The sequence below is a fragment of the Corvus kubaryi genome, unplaced genomic scaffold, assembly GCF_017639235.1.
Source record: "Corvus kubaryi isolate FWS band 111438036 unplaced genomic scaffold, C.kubaryi_AGA036_p1.0 37260, whole genome shotgun sequence".
In the NCBI taxonomy this organism is placed as follows: domain Eukaryota; kingdom Metazoa; phylum Chordata; class Aves; order Passeriformes; family Corvidae; genus Corvus; species Corvus kubaryi.
The window spans coordinates 7,298,402-7,315,131 of NW_024581077.1; the positions used below are offsets into that span (position 1 = coordinate 7,298,402).

A 16,730-nucleotide genomic window follows, 5' to 3' on the forward strand; every position below is an offset into this window, starting at 1 on the left:
GCTCCACACAGTCCTCCCACACTATTCTGCAGCAGATTTGGACGCTGTCCCCACAGTATTCAAGGTATTCTGAAAGAAAGCTATCAGTGAAAAAACAAATTGAGGGTTGTGGGGGAACCACCCAGAGTTAGATATCTGAGTGATACACACCTGGAAGTAGTCAACTTGCTCTAGAGATGGGACAGGTCTGTATGGGTCCAGCCAGGGATCACTCCCTGGGAGAGATACCTTTAGTGGGAGAGATGTTAACTGGAGAAGCATCAGCACTCAGGTGTCACTGGTTATCAGCCAATGGTTGACCCAGGATTCTGCAGCCCCCACACCAGAGATAGAGATGTAACAACAGCAGCATCTGGGTGAATAATTTCTTCTGTTTCCCTATAAATCTGAAACTCATTGTCAGGAGAGTTCCTATCTGTTCTGTGACAGGCTATTTTCCTTTATCTAGCCATGCACCACCTGGAAAATACAACTGGCCCCTGTCTCCAAGCAGCATGGATGCAGACATCCTCCAGGCTTGGCTGCTGTGACATTGAGTTGGCCATCAGGTTGCCCTGGTGTGATTACAGGAGGGGAGACAATATCTCTTTGGTGACCTCCCTCTGTCAGTCCCACCTGAGGGGAGGTGCAGCTTGGGTGGGAGATGTACATCAACACATCAGTGTTGAGCTGATTCCAAACCAAATAGCATGGCCATAGTCATGAGGTACAGTGCCACAAGATAGAGCTAGAGTGGACTGCTAGTTTAGGCACAGTACAGGGTTGTTGGAGTTTTCAGACCACATTCTCACTCGTTGATAGTGTGCTGTATTTTTTGGACCACCTATGTCCTGTGTAAGTGCTATTCTCAGGTCCTCAATAAGGTTTTGGAGCTGCTGTACACAAGTGAACTCCTCCAGATCTGCTTCTGTTGCCAAGACAAGTCAATGACAAATAGTTCACTTACTAATTGTTAAATCATTTGGCCTTTAAAAAATATGCATATACAGCTATACATGTTCATTATCATACATGATACAATTACAAACATGTATCACTATTGTTTACTTCTTTGCCATAATGTACACATTACTTTTAAATTGATTATCCTTGTTACATTCTTATTGCAGTAACACATACAAATGTACTTACTGTGACATTTAACAAACCAAATCTTTCACATCTGTAGACATTTTCATCTTGAATGTCCCAGTATGGTGCAGATCTGAAGTAACCTTGTGAGGAGCTGGTGTGCTAAAGAGAATGAACAGTAACCTGTGGCAGAGGGCAAACCCTGGAGCCAGCATACGTTTAGCAGAATCCACAAAGCTGTTTGGCCCATGGTGTTAAAGGACATGGTTTTTATCTGATTTTAACAAACAGATCCAGGAAAGTTGGACAGAATTGATGCTGTCCAGGAGAAGGGAGTCAGTGGGGGGGGGGGGGGGGGGGGGGGGGTTTTTGGTCCATCCAAAATCCTTGTTTGTAATAGCAGATGTCAGTGCAAAGAGGGGAAAACACACAATGCTGAAGGCAAAAATCTCCTCCAGGCAGGAGTTCACTCGGTGGACATACTCTTCATGCATCCAGGGAAGAGGGTAGGGTGTCTGCAGTGGTCCCTGGGAGGTTTGCTTTGGTTTCTGATGCTTGCAGGAGCTCCCTGACGGGGTGGCCCAGGCAGGGCTTGTCTTGGCTGGTGAACCCAACATTCAGCTTGGTCCTGAGACACCCACTGAGGAGCTTGCCAAATGCTCTCAGAGGTTTGCACTGCTGCAAATTGTCATGCAGAGGCCAATGCACCCCTGCCCAGGTACCAGGGCACATCTAAGCAGAAAAGGACAACATAAGCAATGCACAGGTACCCCACTGGTTTACACAAGAGTATTGCTTCTGAAATAAAAGAGAGCTTCACATCCACGGAGAAGAAAGAAAAATCCATCCCACTGCCCTTTCTAGAAGGTGTTTACATTATTTCCCATTCAAGCATTAAATTGAATTTATCCTTTCCCCCAAGGGTGTGTTTGGTCATCCCACTGCTGTGCCACAGAGACACAACTGAGTTGTTGGGAAGCCAAATACATATGTTCTCCCTACTGCAAAACTTCCCTCCCATCTACCCTTTTGCTATGCATCCCATCCTGCATGGACTTGGAGTCTAGGGTTTGCAGCTAGCTCAGTGCCCCTGATTTACTCCATCCCCTGGGAATCTGCAAGCTGACAGCTGTGGGACAGGCAGAGAGACAAGCATGTGTCCTCAAAGCCTGCAGAGGGGATCTTTTTGTGGAATTTACAGACTATTTCATGTGTCAATATGAGAGGAGCGTAATTACCAGCTGAGAAACTGCAGGAAATAAGCCAAGACTGAATGAACGAAATGGAAAATAAAGAGAAGCGCAGAGGACACACACATTTTAAAACAATTACGGAGGTATGTATTCACATGCTCATGGGAGCCTGGGAATACATAAGAGATCGTGACTGCAAAGGAATGAATTCACGGACCAGTCTATGGGGAGCATTTTTTTTCCCTGTGACTTCAAACTTCTCTCGGAGCTCACAGAGTTCGAGTCAGCTGGCATGCGATAGAGGTACGACTTCCCTAAGGAAACTCTGCCTCGACTTGCCCTGGAAAAGCTGCCGGGAGAGTCTGTGAGACAGAAGGCTGCAAGCAGAGGTGAATCCTGCTCCTCCTTCTCCTCCAGCCACAGAGCAGGTACGTGGAGATGCATGCGAACCTGGCAGTGTGCTGGAAAGTTGAGCTTTTGACTGCGGGAGAGATGGGGGCTCTGGTTACTTAGTGCTGCAGCCTTTAAAAGTAACGCGGATGAGGAAGGTACTGTATAAATAAAATATACCGTGTTTATGGATAGGCTGAGGAAGTGGCTAAGCACACTGTGTAGATGGCTCTACCCTCACAGCTGTATATTTAATCCATCAGGGACTTGCACTGCAGCGAGTCAGATCCCTTATGTTAAGGAGGCACTGATTAGTTTACAACAATGCAGTTGTCACACGCCGGGCTCGTTATTATTCTCTCTGCTTACAGTAATGGAAGATGGGGACATGTCTGGGTATTTTTTCTTTCTTTACGGGACTTTGTTTGTGGAATTGCTGCATTATTGTGCTCTGAACCAGGAGTGCTGCAGAGATCAGCCTTCACTGATTAAATGCCACTCGCCCAGCTCCCCGACCCTGAATCTTAACACAGCCTTGGGCAAATCCCACAGCCCCGGGTAAAATGGGCTAAAGGCTGTTTGGCTCCTCTGCTCTTCTCACCATCAGCACTGTCATTGAGCTCTCCCTGTTGGAGCACGAGGCGTGAGATGGCAGCGATATTCTGCCACTCTTAAGATCCTGACAGCTTGAATGTCACCTTGGGTGAACAATGACTTACTGAGAGGGTTCTGCTGCATCTGGGCTGTTACCATGGGGATTAACATTTAGACATTATTTGGAACTGACAAAGTTTTAGAAAATCCTAATTTATATAAAAGTCACAGATAAATTTATAAAGCCAAATCCTGTTGTATTTTGATAAAAGTATTTTTATGAAAGTGCAGATATGTTTCCTTTAAACAGAATCAAAAGTTAGGTTTTCCACAACAGTGGATATGTTTTGTGGGGGTTTTTGTTTGATTGATTGGGTTTTTTTACTAAGATGTAATCATTTCAACTTTAAAATCAACTTATTACTCTAAAATGCTGAAGTCCTTTAATTTTCAATAATAGAAATTCACCAGAAGTAATCTCTTTTTAAAGCAGATATTTACATTTCAGTGACTGTATCAGTGCTTTACCTCTTACTAATATAATGATGGATGGATTCAAAGAGGGGGGGGTATCAGTATCATGCAATCAGATCTATCAGAAATAACTATCCTCACCTCATTTTTTCTTCTGTAGAATCACATAAATTGAATAGACCTTTTCCCAGATACACCTTTTCCCTTTTCTCCACTGTCAACTTAAACAAATTGCTGAATTAAAAGTCTATTTTTCTCTCTTTTTGCTGCACTAAGATAATACGAGAAATTATTATGTTTTAGTTCCTGAATTTGAGTTTCCCCAGGAACTTTGTTTTCCAGGGAGATAGTTTGCTTTCATGGTCAGATAGTTTAATCTGCAAATGTCACTTTCTGCTGATATAAGTGTTTGCATTTTCCCACCTCCTACTGTCCCTTCATGCACCCCCTCACTCAGCAAGTCTCCAGGCTGGTGGATTTCATGCTATTGTCATTTTATTTTCTTTTTCTTTCCTGGAGAGAGGAGTAGAAAATAAAAGGTGAATAAATAGGGAATTTGGCTAACCCCACGTATCCAGTTAATTGAAAATGTTAATTTTTGGTGGGGAAATGTTGTTGGCTAAACACCTGATACAGGTGAGAATGGAGAGAGGACAGAGAGAGAAATGAGGAAGGCAACAGCTTCAAAAGACAGGAGAAAAGCCATGTTGGGTTCACAGGAGATGTAGGAGTCCTTATTTTTGTATGCAGAGTTGACTTGGCTGTGATTTTAATGAAGCAAAGTCCTGAGCAGCAGAATCAGTGCATGCCCTTCCCTCCTGCTTTGGCATTTGTTTCTGCCCAGGCTCTTCTTCACAGTTCACCTGGCACAACTGTTTGGTCACTTGGTAAAACAGCTTGAGGAACTGAGCTGGCTTTTTAAAAAGCACAACCAAAAAAATCTCTGCTATTTTTATCCCTGCAAATCCAAACTTCCCAAAGTGCTCTGAACATCCATGTGTAGAAAATGCGAAGCTGCAGTCATCCCGGTCACTTGTTGCTCTTCCTTACAGGCATGATGTTAGTACTCCATCTCTAAATTAAATCAAATTATCCTTTTTTAAAAAATATTTGTTTTCTCATGGAGGCTTCAAATGGTTGAGGTTTTCCTTGTGAAAGTGTCTGTGCATTGCAAGTGCTATTGCACACTGCTGACAAGGCAAATTCTAAACACAGAGCATCCAAAAGGAATTTAAACCTCTGGACACCACAGCAGTCCCCAGCTTCATCATGAGTTCCCTGCTCACCCCAAGGGGGTTGCAGATAGAGAGCTTGACTCCAGGAAGCATGCCAAAATCAGCACTGCAGCCACCTCCGGCCAAGGGAAGCTCAAGACACAATGTGCTTGAGGGAAGATGATCAAAAGTAGTCTGACGAGAGCCCAGTCAAGGGGAACATATCTGGGGTTGTGATAATCTCACTGACAGACTGTGTTCTTGAAAGATTAACATAGATTTTTCTATCCATTGCACCTAATCATGCCCTGCCTTGTTATCTTTTCATAGCATTTTCATGGCTAGACCAGCAACCTGGTCTGGAGGAAGGTGTCCCTAACTGTGGAAGAGGTGTTGGAGCCAGAGGGCCTTTGAGGTCCCTTCCAACCCAAGCCATTCTGTGATTCTATGATTCTGGGATTTATGCCTCTCATTTCAGGGTGCATTGCAAAGCAAATGAGGTGTTAGGAGCCCAGCTCTTTGGCATATTATTTCAACCATGGGGGAACTGCATTGCAACAGTTCAGGCCTGTGGCTGTGAGAAAGCAATGGGGAAATCTGTGTAAAGGTGAGTTTTCCAGCAGCAGTACTTAATTAGCAGAAGGAAGTGAGGAAAGCAGCATTCAGACAGCTGCTTCAGCCCTAGAGGGCAGCACAAAATAGTAAAGTAAAATCCTGAACTCACAAGCCATCTGAAATCATCTTCTGCATGACAGAAGCATGTCCATCAGCCTGCTGTCCTGTTGTGGCTAATATCTTCAGCTTAATTCATTGGATCTAAACAGAAACCATTTCCATTTGAGGGCTCTTTCTACATGATGCCAGACACACTGCCCAGCATGAACCCAGGACTTCATTGGGTGGCCTGGATATCATCTAGGCAGCAGCTGGAACCACACAAACCCATTAAATGCCTTGCATCTTCCTTTTCCCACCAGCCTCAAAGGAATGTAAAGCTACACAGGTAGGTCATAAGCATAGTAAGCTCAGAGATGGGTTAATTTATGGCCCTGCTTGTGTCCATCTCCATATTAGATGATGATCTGGTGCCAGCTTTTGCATGTGTTGACTTCTGTGTTCCGTTTGAAATCTGACCATAACTGCTTTTACTTTCAGAACCATGAAACTGAACATCGTCTTCTTGCTGGCAGTGGTGAACACGGGAACCTCTAACTATCACCCCACAGAGGGAACATCCTGTGAAATGGTAAGGCAGGATCTCTGCTCAGGCCCTTTGGGATCTGGAATGAGTCTGGGACCCCCTGGTTACAGGCACTGTGCAAAGAGCCGTAGTCCCTGAAAAGGGAAATACCCCAGGACCAGACTTTCTGTGGTGGCAGAGGTTATGGGATTTGCAGGGTTATGGGATGGGTAGAAGACTGTTCTCAGGCTACATCCTTTTTGTAGTGACAGCATATTAAAGAGGTGGAGGAGGGGTGAGGTGGGAAGAAGGGTCATTATCTCAGTTTTTTTCTAAAGGGGAGCTGGTAAAAGACATTTGACCTGATTTCCCTAAGACCGTAGAGGGGTTTTGGGACTGAGACAGAGAAAAGACTTAGACCTAAAATCAACTCATTTCTATCAGGCCTAAGTTCTTTGTGCTTTAAATAAAGAATCTTCTGTGAAATATATCTATACCAGCACTTTTGTAATAGCAAGGAGACTGACCTCCTCTGCCCTGACACAGCATTGCTGCCAGGGAAGTGGCACCTGACTTCTGCTGGAGGAAAAAAAATGTGACAAAGCCTCTTGCTCTAGTACAAAATTTTCTCCTTGGATTTTTGCAAACACCTGGTACAATATTATAAATTTTATTCACAGCTGAACTTTCTCTCTTCCCTACCAAAGTGTTTCTGACTGTAACAGGCTTTTAAAAATAGCATTTTTTTCCCTGAATATTGAAGTTTCTCAGCACAAACCTTCAAGAATTTCCAAAATAGGAAAAAAATATTTGCTAGCTGTACACAATTCCCTTATGGGACTCATTCCATTCCTGCCCACCCTGCTGTGTTGCTGCACTTCCTGAATTCCAAAGAAATTAAAACCTAGTTTATATAGAACGATCTTGGGAACGTGCCTGAGTAGCTCAGCTCATTGGCTGGAGAGAAGACTGATGAAGCTTGGGTCCCATGTATCACAGTCAAGTAAAGGCTGGGCAAGACACACAATAATCCAAGCAGATTAGTCCCGTCCCACTTTTTGGATGGGTCACAGACTGGGCTGACTGCTGAGAAGTAAACACTTGCTTGTTTTCAGCACTCCGCTGTAAACTGCTTTCATCAAGTCAATGACTCAAGGCTCTAAGCAGCTAATGGAGATAAATTTAGCTCTGACCAAAAACTGCAGTCAGGGGCTGGGATGCTCCTCTCGGATAAACTAACAACTCAGCATTGCAGATGTCGATGTTGATCACTGGATGTTTGCTCCAACGGAAGGCGCGTGTAAATCCAAACACCGTGTAAAGAAAGACGGATCTACTGGATTAGCTGCTGGGTCCACTGAAGTCCTGCATTACTATTTTTCATCACAGCCTCACTGTTTAACATGGTATTTTCCCTGTGGAGACACCTTTAGTTCTAAAACTCAGAAATTAATACTTCCATCCCAAGTCTCCTGGAGCAGGCATGAGTCAGAAGCTTGTGCCCATCTCTGACTCACCACTGGTGAGTTCAATGACTCCTGTCATTGAACTAGAGCCCTAAGATGTGTTTTAGGAAGTAAGCAGTCCCTGCCAGACCCTTGACACAGGAGTGAGCTGCACTGATTATACAAGTTATGGTACACCTACTTATTTGCAAGATAACAAGGTACAGCTTAAAAGTTGAGAGGTTCTTTCTAACTCGTGCTGCCTACCAAGAACAGGCAAGGCTTCAAGTAGATCATGTTCTACCTCCCAAAGAAAGATATTTATGCTAATTCATGTTGCCTGGCAAATGATAAGCTTTGAAATAATTTACAGAAGGGAAAGAGTTTTAGGAAATTCTGTCTCACCTTGCATTGAGGTGGTGCAAGAACGTGTGCACAACCAGTTATCACAGGTTAGCTGAAGTGGGGTGCCTGGGAAAATTGCTGAGGTTTGGCTGTGTAGCTGAGACTCCACCTGGGCAGCTCTTCTAAGAATGGCCATGGACACTACACTAGTGCAGGTCAGTGCCAATTGGCCCCAGCCCAAAATCTTTGTTTCAAATGTTCATGAGCTGAAAAAGAAGAACATGAGTGGAGGCTTGGATCCAGGTGCTTTTTTTGTAGGGCTCCTACGAACATGGATGACAACTTCCTCCCAGTGCTGGGCAGTGAAGAACTGAAATCAGAATCTTAATAATGCTCAGGTTTTGAGCTGTTGGATCATTTTCTTGCCAGCACACGAATAGGACCAGACACTGAAGGGACCAAGTGCTCCTCACCCTGCAGTACTTCTTGACAATGGACTTGAAATAAACTGATAGCAGCACTGGCAAAAAAGATGAAGTCAGAACATGAGACTGGCAAAACCATCTTTTCCAGTTTCAGGCTACCAAGCCATTGGGCTAAGAGGTGGGAGGAGGGGAGATACACCTAACAGATGCTGTTTGCTCCATCCCACTGAGATGTGCTTCATCTTTTCTTCCTACTCCTGATGAGGATGAAATGCATGCAGTTTGAGCCTCAGGAGAGAAAAGAAGGTGCAGAAGATAGGAAATATGGTGAGGATCAACATAGTCAGTGAAAAGGAATGAAAGTTTAAAAAGAAAAATGGGAGGGGAAGTGTTATAGGAGCAAATGGCAGACAGTAGGAAGTATAGATTTTATTTGTCCCTTTTACCCCTGTGGATGCAGATTAAGATACATGGTCATCGGGGACGGACCTCTCACCCACTGACTTCAGTGAAAACTGGCTGGCTAGCTTGGACAAGAGTTAGATGAGGACTTTCCTAAGATGCTTTCTGCCAGAAGGAGTGGAGGGGGCTCTACACTTGTTGAGATTTGGCTGAAAGTGTGTGAAGAAACCTGGCATCTGCCTTAGGCTGTGAAGCACCTGCTGCTTTTTCGCTCTGGATTTTTTTTATCCTTCTGGCTTCTCCTCTTCTACAAACCAAATAAAAAAGGCTTCCTTCTCATGACTTGGAGCCAAGCCCAACTTTAGGCATATTTTAGCTCAAAATGAGCAATTCTATGATGTCTTTGCAGGAAAAAAATAACGTCAGGAAGAAGGCAGGAAATTTCTTTCTTTCTCCCTAATATTTTTAGCTGGGGGAGATTTAAGTGAATTGGAGGGGGGAAAAAATGGTGTTCAGGTCTTACTAGTCAATTTACTTGGGATCTTTGGGAAAGATGTATTATAGGAAGGACTGTGGAGCAATGTGACTACATCTAGAGCTTGGATGAGCACTTATACTTCTATGACACATTTTTGTGTGGTCTCCAAAATTCAGATGATGCAAAAGAGATTCACGAAAGACTAATGCCACACTTCTCCAAAACAGACCTGCCATTTCATTCACCTCAAATTTCACATGAGACATATGGGTTTTAATATTTTTTACTTTTTATGTTTCTTTAATATCTGAAAAGCTTTGTGTCATGGAATCTGGATTCTGCTTCTCCACAAAAATTAAGATTCAACAGATATTTTCTTTATTTATTTCCTTTCTGATCTTTCTACAAACATCATATGGCCCAGACACCCAAATACACTCATGACAAGAGTTTTCCTCCAGTAAATTAAATGGTGCCTAAACCTTTCACATTCCACTTCCTCACACTGCTGTATGTTGTCTTTATTAACAAAATATAGCTTGATATTTATGCAAGGATGCTCATGTTCCTGTTCCTGATCTTCTTTATGAACACACACTCCAAATCTTGGTCTGGACACAGACTCAATCCTAGCTGCAATTAAACAGACTTGCACCTGGAAGATGGATTTGATTTTGACATTTGGTTTTTTCTCTACCTGCTGCTGAGAACTGGCCTGAAAAAGTATGACCTTCACTGCATCTCAAAGCTTTTTTCTCTCTCAAGAGCTGGAACTGCAGAATTTGTCTTTTCCATGTTGTGTCACTTGTGTTTTGTTGGAGCAGTTTCAAAAGGTGCTCTCCCCATGCAAGAAGAAGGGAACTGTTACCTTAGGAAAAGGATAAACATGTAAACATGGATAGTAAAAGCAGGAAGAGTTTGAAGATTTACATCAGAAATGTTTCAGTTGTTAAACGACCCATTTTGGATAAAGGTGCATTACTAAACTAAGCTGTGGCTAAAGGAAGATGTGATCAAATATCTGAGGGTGTGACCATGAAGGAGAGACAGGTTTTATGATATATGATCCTTACATATTTTTCCACCTCCTTGCTTTGGCACCCACACTGCCAACAGAGTGAAACATTTTCAAGTACCACTTACTCTTGCAAGCTGAGTTTGAAAAATCTGATACAGAGATGAAAGTGAGAAAACTAAACATCAGAAGAAAAATGAATAAATGGTGCTTGATTGCAATGGAAAAAGGACAAAACTCCTTCACTTGGGACTATTAAAAAGAGTCCAGGAGAAAGGTACAAAAAGGAGAATATTTAGTATGTAGCATACAGAGATAAAACTCTACTGTTGTAAGTCAGAGATGTCTTTAAAATGAAAAGAGTGCTGTTAGCTGCAAATGAGTGTTAGGACTGTTGCTCTAGCTGTCTGAGTGGTCAGAGAAAGTAGTGTGATCAGTGTTTCAGGAGGAGGTTCTGCCTGGATGTTGAATGTTATTTTCCTTATATATCATGCAAAAATGTTTTCCATTTGTCATGTGATGACCCCTTTTCTCTCTTTTTCTGGCAGGCAAACTCACAGGCATTTTGCCACAACAAAGACCTCCACCAAATCCCTCATGAGCTCCATCCCAATGTAAACAAAATAGATCTGTCTGGAAATCTGATTCAAAGCATCCCTGAAATGCCATTATCATTTTACGCTTCCCTCCAGTGTCTGGATTTAAGCTCCAACCAGATAAGCTTCATCACATCTGGAGTATTTGCACACATGACGAGTTTGCTGGAAATAAATTTAGCCAATAATAACCTATATGAGCTTGCTCAGAATGGGACAGAGGGGATTGGCCTTTTACCCAAGGTGGAAATAATGGACTTGTCCCACAACAATCTCTACAATGGGATGGCTGAGTATTTCATTAAGCAAGCTCCAACACTGCGGTACCTTTCCTTGGCAGACAACAGTCTTGTAATGATATCACACAAGATGTTTCAGGGATCTCCCAGTCTTATGGAGATAGATCTTCAGAGAAATATCATAATGGACATAGAAGAAGGTGCTTTTGAGACTCTAGTGAACCTTTCCAAACTCAATCTCTCCACAAATTCAATTACTTGCATCTCTGATTTCAATCTCAAGCAGTTGGAGATACTTGACCTTAGCAGGAACAGCATTGAGACTTTCCGTATCACAAAGTCAGATGACGAATACAGCTTAAGATGTCTGGATCTTAGTGAAAACAAATTGCTTCACTTCCCAGTCTTCCCTCAGGTAAATAAGCTGGTAACTCTGAATTTATCAAATAATTTAATCCAACTCACTGCTGAATCCCCTTATAATAAAATGGACTACAGGGATAACGAATGGCTAGATGCTTCTTTTCATCTTCTTGATCAGAAGCGAAGTAGAAATATAAGCTCTCTTTACTTGTCCCAGCTTGTATATTTAGACTTAAGTTATAATGACATCAAATCCATTCCAGATGGGTTCTTTGAGTCAATGTTGTCCCTTCAGACCCTTAATATCAGCAAAAACTGTCTTCAGGCGTTTGCAGTAAGGTATGACAGTGCATTGATCTCCCTAACTGTCCTTGACTTGAGCTACAATGCTTTGCAGAACCTTCTCCTTGATGCTGGTGCTTTGCCAAATTTGAAGGAGTTTCATATTCAAAACAACAACCTTCAGACCCTGCAATTCGACATCTTTTCTAGTCTTCCTAGACTCAGACTGCTTAATCTACAGAGCAATAATATCAGCCTTTGCCACACGTACTCTAAGCAAAGACTTGCTGCAGAGGAAAGTGGCTGCGTGTCATTTGTCAATTCTCCTACTCTTCAGTACTTGTACCTAGCTGACAACATGCTGAACATCCTACCAGGACACACCTTCTACAAGACTCCTCTGGTTGTCTTGGATCTCTCCATGAATCCTGGACTGAAAATAGAACTTAAAGCACTATCAGGACTGGAAAAGTCTCTGGAATACTTGCATTTACATGGTAATAGCCTGATAGAGTTAAATATTGACTTGCCTTGTTTTAGTCACCTTAAACATTTAAACCTCTCTGAAAATCAGCTGAACTGGCTGCCTAAGTGGGGTAGTGACTCTCCACTAGAAGTTCTAGACCTACGGAACAATAGGTTCAGTACATTAGAGGACAGCAATATTTTAGCATTAGAAAATTCACTTAAAAACTTGTATCTCTCTGGGAACCCACTCAACTGCTGTGGAAACATCTGGCTTTCATCAATCATCCAGAACAAGAATGTCCAGATCCCCAACGTGGAGCACTTAACGTGCCAGTACATTCAGAACTTTGGGTATCGGGAAGAAATGCACATTGGGAACATTAGACCAGAAGACTGTGAAAAAGAGGATCTGAAGAAAATCAACCTCCTCATTATATTAACATTTGTATTCATTTTATCTGTGCTCATCATTGGTGTGGGTTCATTTCTTTGCTTCCGCAGGCAAAACTTTAGCCATCAGTTTAAAGCATAGGAACACAAAATGCCTTGAAAACTGAAGAAATCAGGTGCTACCCTGGCACTGTGTAGAAATGAAGGATAAAATTCTCATCTTTGAGTTTTAACTGTGGATTTTAAGATGGTTTTGAAGTGCCCCTGAACTGCACCACTGTAGTGGTCTGGGTTGCAGGCACTGGAAGGAGAATTTGCTCCATTTTGTACTTGCTTCATTCACATGCAGATCTGCTTAAAAGACTACACAGTGTTAGAAGAAGCCACTGTAAAGTGCTGCTGTTGTTTTGAGAGATGTGTAATTCAAACCAGCTCAGAAGAAAACCAGCTCTAAGGTCTTGAGACCCGAGACTTTTCACTAAGCTCAGATGATGACATCAAGCAATTAGGAAATCCCTTCCCAAAGTTATGTGCCTCCACAAGATGTTTTGATTTGGTCTGAGCTTTGCTTTTCCCTAGCTGGTTAGCTCCTAACCCTTCTTAAACTGAAATCATAAAAAGATATAGCAGAGTGGGTCAAAACACAACCTTCACTCAGTGTAGTTGGTTGAAATTCCCCTTGAGTTCCAAAACAATGAGAATTCAGCTTAAAAAAAAAAAAAAAAAAAAAAAAACCAAACCAAACCAAAAAAACAAAAAAAAAAAAAGCAAACAAGAAAAAAAACCTAAAACCAAAAAAAACCACAAATGGAAATTATACTTAGTGTTCATTGTGCTCCTGACTACTATTTAGAAAATCCACAGCTGACTATGGAGACCAAAGAGCATGTGGTAGGAAGCTCTTTGGATACCTCCTTTTATGTGTTAGGTTGTTGCTCCAGTCACTGGGGCAAGACATGAAAGGTAGATGAGGTCAATTAGTTCTGGCACTTGGTACCCACGAGGGATGTAAAAGAAATCTCAAGCATGAAACAACTGCTGATGTTACCCAGATCTGCTCAGAAGGTCACAGGTCCACAGTTTAACTAAAAGAGGAAAAATTTGCCTCTCATGTGCAATACTATTTAACTGGATATAATGTGAAGAAATTAATCTCTGGGGTGAATACTTTTCAAAAGAAAAATCTTGGAGAATGAATTTCAACCAGCCAGCATTGGACTGAAATGCTTACGTTTCTAAGGAGAATGGTGGGAAATTCACAGCATACAGTTGCATTTCAGTGCAAAAGAATAATATATCTATTTTTAAAGGTCATGGAAGGTTAGGCTGCAGAAAGATACCATTGTGTCATTATACACAGGGAACCTAGCCCTGTGCCATTATTTAGATCAGGTGTTCACTGTGTCACCCTAAAAAGATATTATAGTCTAGAGGATAGGCTGTAAGAAAAGTCATGTAGATCCTCATTTTGTGATGGGTTTAACATGGCTAGCATGCTGAAAGTTGACACTGACAGATACTTTGTTCTGTACCCTGACAGAAAATTCACCCTTTTGAAGTGAAGAAAAGCTCACCAAGAGTGTGAGCCTGACCTGCTGAGGGGGTTCAATGGCTTCAAAAGGAACTATATCAGGTCTTCTGTTAATGCCAGAAACTGTGCACTAAAGCATATAAGAGAAATAGAGGTCAAACCAAAACCCGTCCAGGTAAATAACTCAGAGTCAAATTGCTGCTTCATTTCTGTTTCTTCAAGCTAGTGAATGTAAAAATTAACGCACTACAAAAAGGTGTACAATTCTTTTTTAAAAGCAGCTATGAAAGAAACTGGCTGGTGGATTTCACTGTGGAATTTTGTAAAATAAAAAACATCTTTGGATTCTGTAAAAAGCACAGGGTCGTGAATACATTAAAGCACCAGTTTGAAATGCTCCACAGATGAAAAGAAAAGCTTTCCCATTTTTCTATGGTGTTCAGACTCCACCTTAGACCTCTACCTTCAGTCCTGAAGACAGGACAGCTGCTCCTTAGAGTGCAACCACTGGAGACCAGGGACATCTACTGAAGAGGTAGGCAAAAATTTGGAATAGGTTCTTCAGAGAACTTGCGGATGTCCCATCCCTGGAAGTGTCCAAGGCCAGGTTAGATGGTGCTTTGAGCAACCTGGTCTAGCGGAAGGTGTCCCTGCCCATGGAAATGGGGTTGGAAATAAATGATCTTCCAAGTCCTTTCCAACCCAAACCATTCTGTGATTAAATGATTCTACAAATTTGTACAAACCATCAGCAGCAATGGGGCCTGATCTAAGACCTACAAAAGCCCATGCTTGAGTCCATCATCGGCTCAAGTCTTTATTCAAGTAGGGAAATAAAGTCTAGTGTTTAGTCTCTAGTCTCTAGTCTAGTAGACTGTGCAAGCAGCAGTCCCAGGAACTAGCTGGAAGTCCAATGTTGAAGTCACTGAGCTTTTCCCTTGGTGTGAAGGCAAGCTGAGTTGTGTGTCCAGACACAGGTTAATTTGCCACACTCTGAATTTATGGCTTTTGTGTGAAGCATGGCAATCTCCTTCTCAGAGCCAGTATTAACTTGACTAGCATGGCTGGAATTAGTTAATAACCTGATGACAGAGTCAAACCCATTTAATTAATACTTTTCACACTGCTTTTGTTTGGCTCTCCCAAAAGGAAGTGCTTGTTATTACTAAACATCTGGGACTAATTAGGTTTCCATTGACTTCCCTGGGAGCAGAAAGTTTTCTCAAGAATAAGCCTCAGGAGTAAAATGCAACATGGCTTGTTTGGATTTTTCTGTTAACAGCATAATCAACCAAGAAGTGACACGACCCTGCTCCTCTAAGTAGCCAACTCTGTTATTCTGGATGGGGTGAGGAGCAAGAGGGAAAAAAAAAAACACAACATGAATAAAAGAGCAGAGAGGAAAAACAGGGAGAATTGTGAGCCCTGCATTATATTATTCATCACAAAATAGGGGTGTGTAGCTGACAGGCCCAGCTCTCACCTCTCGTCTGTTACTGTGTCTGCAAGAAGCCCAAATGCCAAAGTACCTGATCCTGTATCAAACATGGACCTTACTCACACATTACACATCTTCCCACCTGTCAGCCCCATTTTCCTAATAGGTTGGTGTCATGGTTTAATGAAGAAGAAAATTAACCCTGTCCCAGCTGACACCAGGATAGTAGGCATGATACAGGCTGTTTTGACTGGAATTTTGCAAGCAAGAATTTACGCCCTCATTCACTGCTTTTTCATAAAGTCTTTGCAAGAGACTTTGTTGATGCAACGAAAGCTCATATTGCTAAGCCAGGAATATCATCCTTGGATTCTGGGATATGTAATAAAGCATTTGGGACTCACGCAGCCAATGCAATGTTTTGGGGTTTCTTTAATTGCTTCATGCAACAAGTGCCTTCCTGTCTGCAGGTGTTTGCATGGTATAGGACAGTAGAAACCTAGAATCGCAGAATGGTCAAGGACCTTAAAGACCATCTAGTTCCAGCCCTCCTGCCATGGACAGGGACACCTTCCACTCTACCAGATTACTCAGAGCCCCATCCAACCTGGTCTTGAACACTTCACAGGGATGGGGCAACCTGTTCCAGTGTTTCACCACCCTCTGTGTAAGGAATTTCTTCACAACATCTAGTCTAAACATGCCTGGCACCAGGTAGATATAAGTACTGGAAACAGTAGAAACACTAGAAAAACTAGAAACAGAGAGAGGCCCTAAAAGTTCATCAAGTCATGACTCATGTTAGCCATCCATGGAAAATCAAGTCTCAGTTTCCAGAAGCACTGGCTTCTTTTCTAGCAAAGAGAAGACAGTACCCTAACAGAGTACTGGGGTCTCTGGCTACAGACATCCCTACAGGGACTCTACTCAGTCCTAAACTAGCCACAGTAGGTTAGTATACAACACAGTAAATGCCTCCTAATATTTTGGGGGCCCAAAGCATTTGTTTTCCTATTCCTATCTAATCCCCATGTCATTCAGTACCCTCTTACTTTCCTGGGGAGAAAAAAACTGACACAACCACTTGGATCCCCTGTATCTCCAGGAGAAAGAAAACCATGCAAGGTATCCTCTGGCCATATTATTTTCCATAAACAGTTACATATTCTGTTTGTGCACACATGTGCAAAGGCACAG

The 16,730-nt window shown here is 42.4% G+C and overlaps 1 protein-coding gene across 1 annotated transcript; it reads left to right on the forward strand.

Annotated features, from left to right (window-relative positions):
• The first annotated feature begins 2,164 nt into the window (after positions 1 to 2,164).
• Positions 2,165 to 15,940, forward strand: LRRC32 (leucine rich repeat containing 32). The gene is made up of 3 exons (XM_042024230.1): positions 2,165 to 2,692; positions 6,092 to 6,182; positions 10,775 to 15,940. The coding sequence occupies exons 2-3, from the start codon at positions 6,096 to 6,098 to the stop codon at positions 12,704 to 12,706; spliced, it is 2,019 nt and encodes a 672-aa protein (XP_041880164.1). The 5' UTR covers positions 2,165 to 2,692; positions 6,092 to 6,095; the 3' UTR covers positions 12,707 to 15,940.
• The last annotated feature ends 790 nt before the right edge of the window (positions 15,941 to 16,730 follow it).

Bases quoted from the DNA above. Each gene is read 5' to 3' on its own strand.
- LRRC32 (XM_042024230.1), top strand. From the start codon at position 6,096: ATGAAACTGAACATCGTCTTCTTGCTGGCAGTGGTGAACACGGGAACC. The intron at 6,183-10,774 runs GTAAGGCAGGAT...TTTTTCTGGCAG, and splicing joins AGGGAACATCCTGTGAAATG to GCAAACTCACAGGCATTTTG.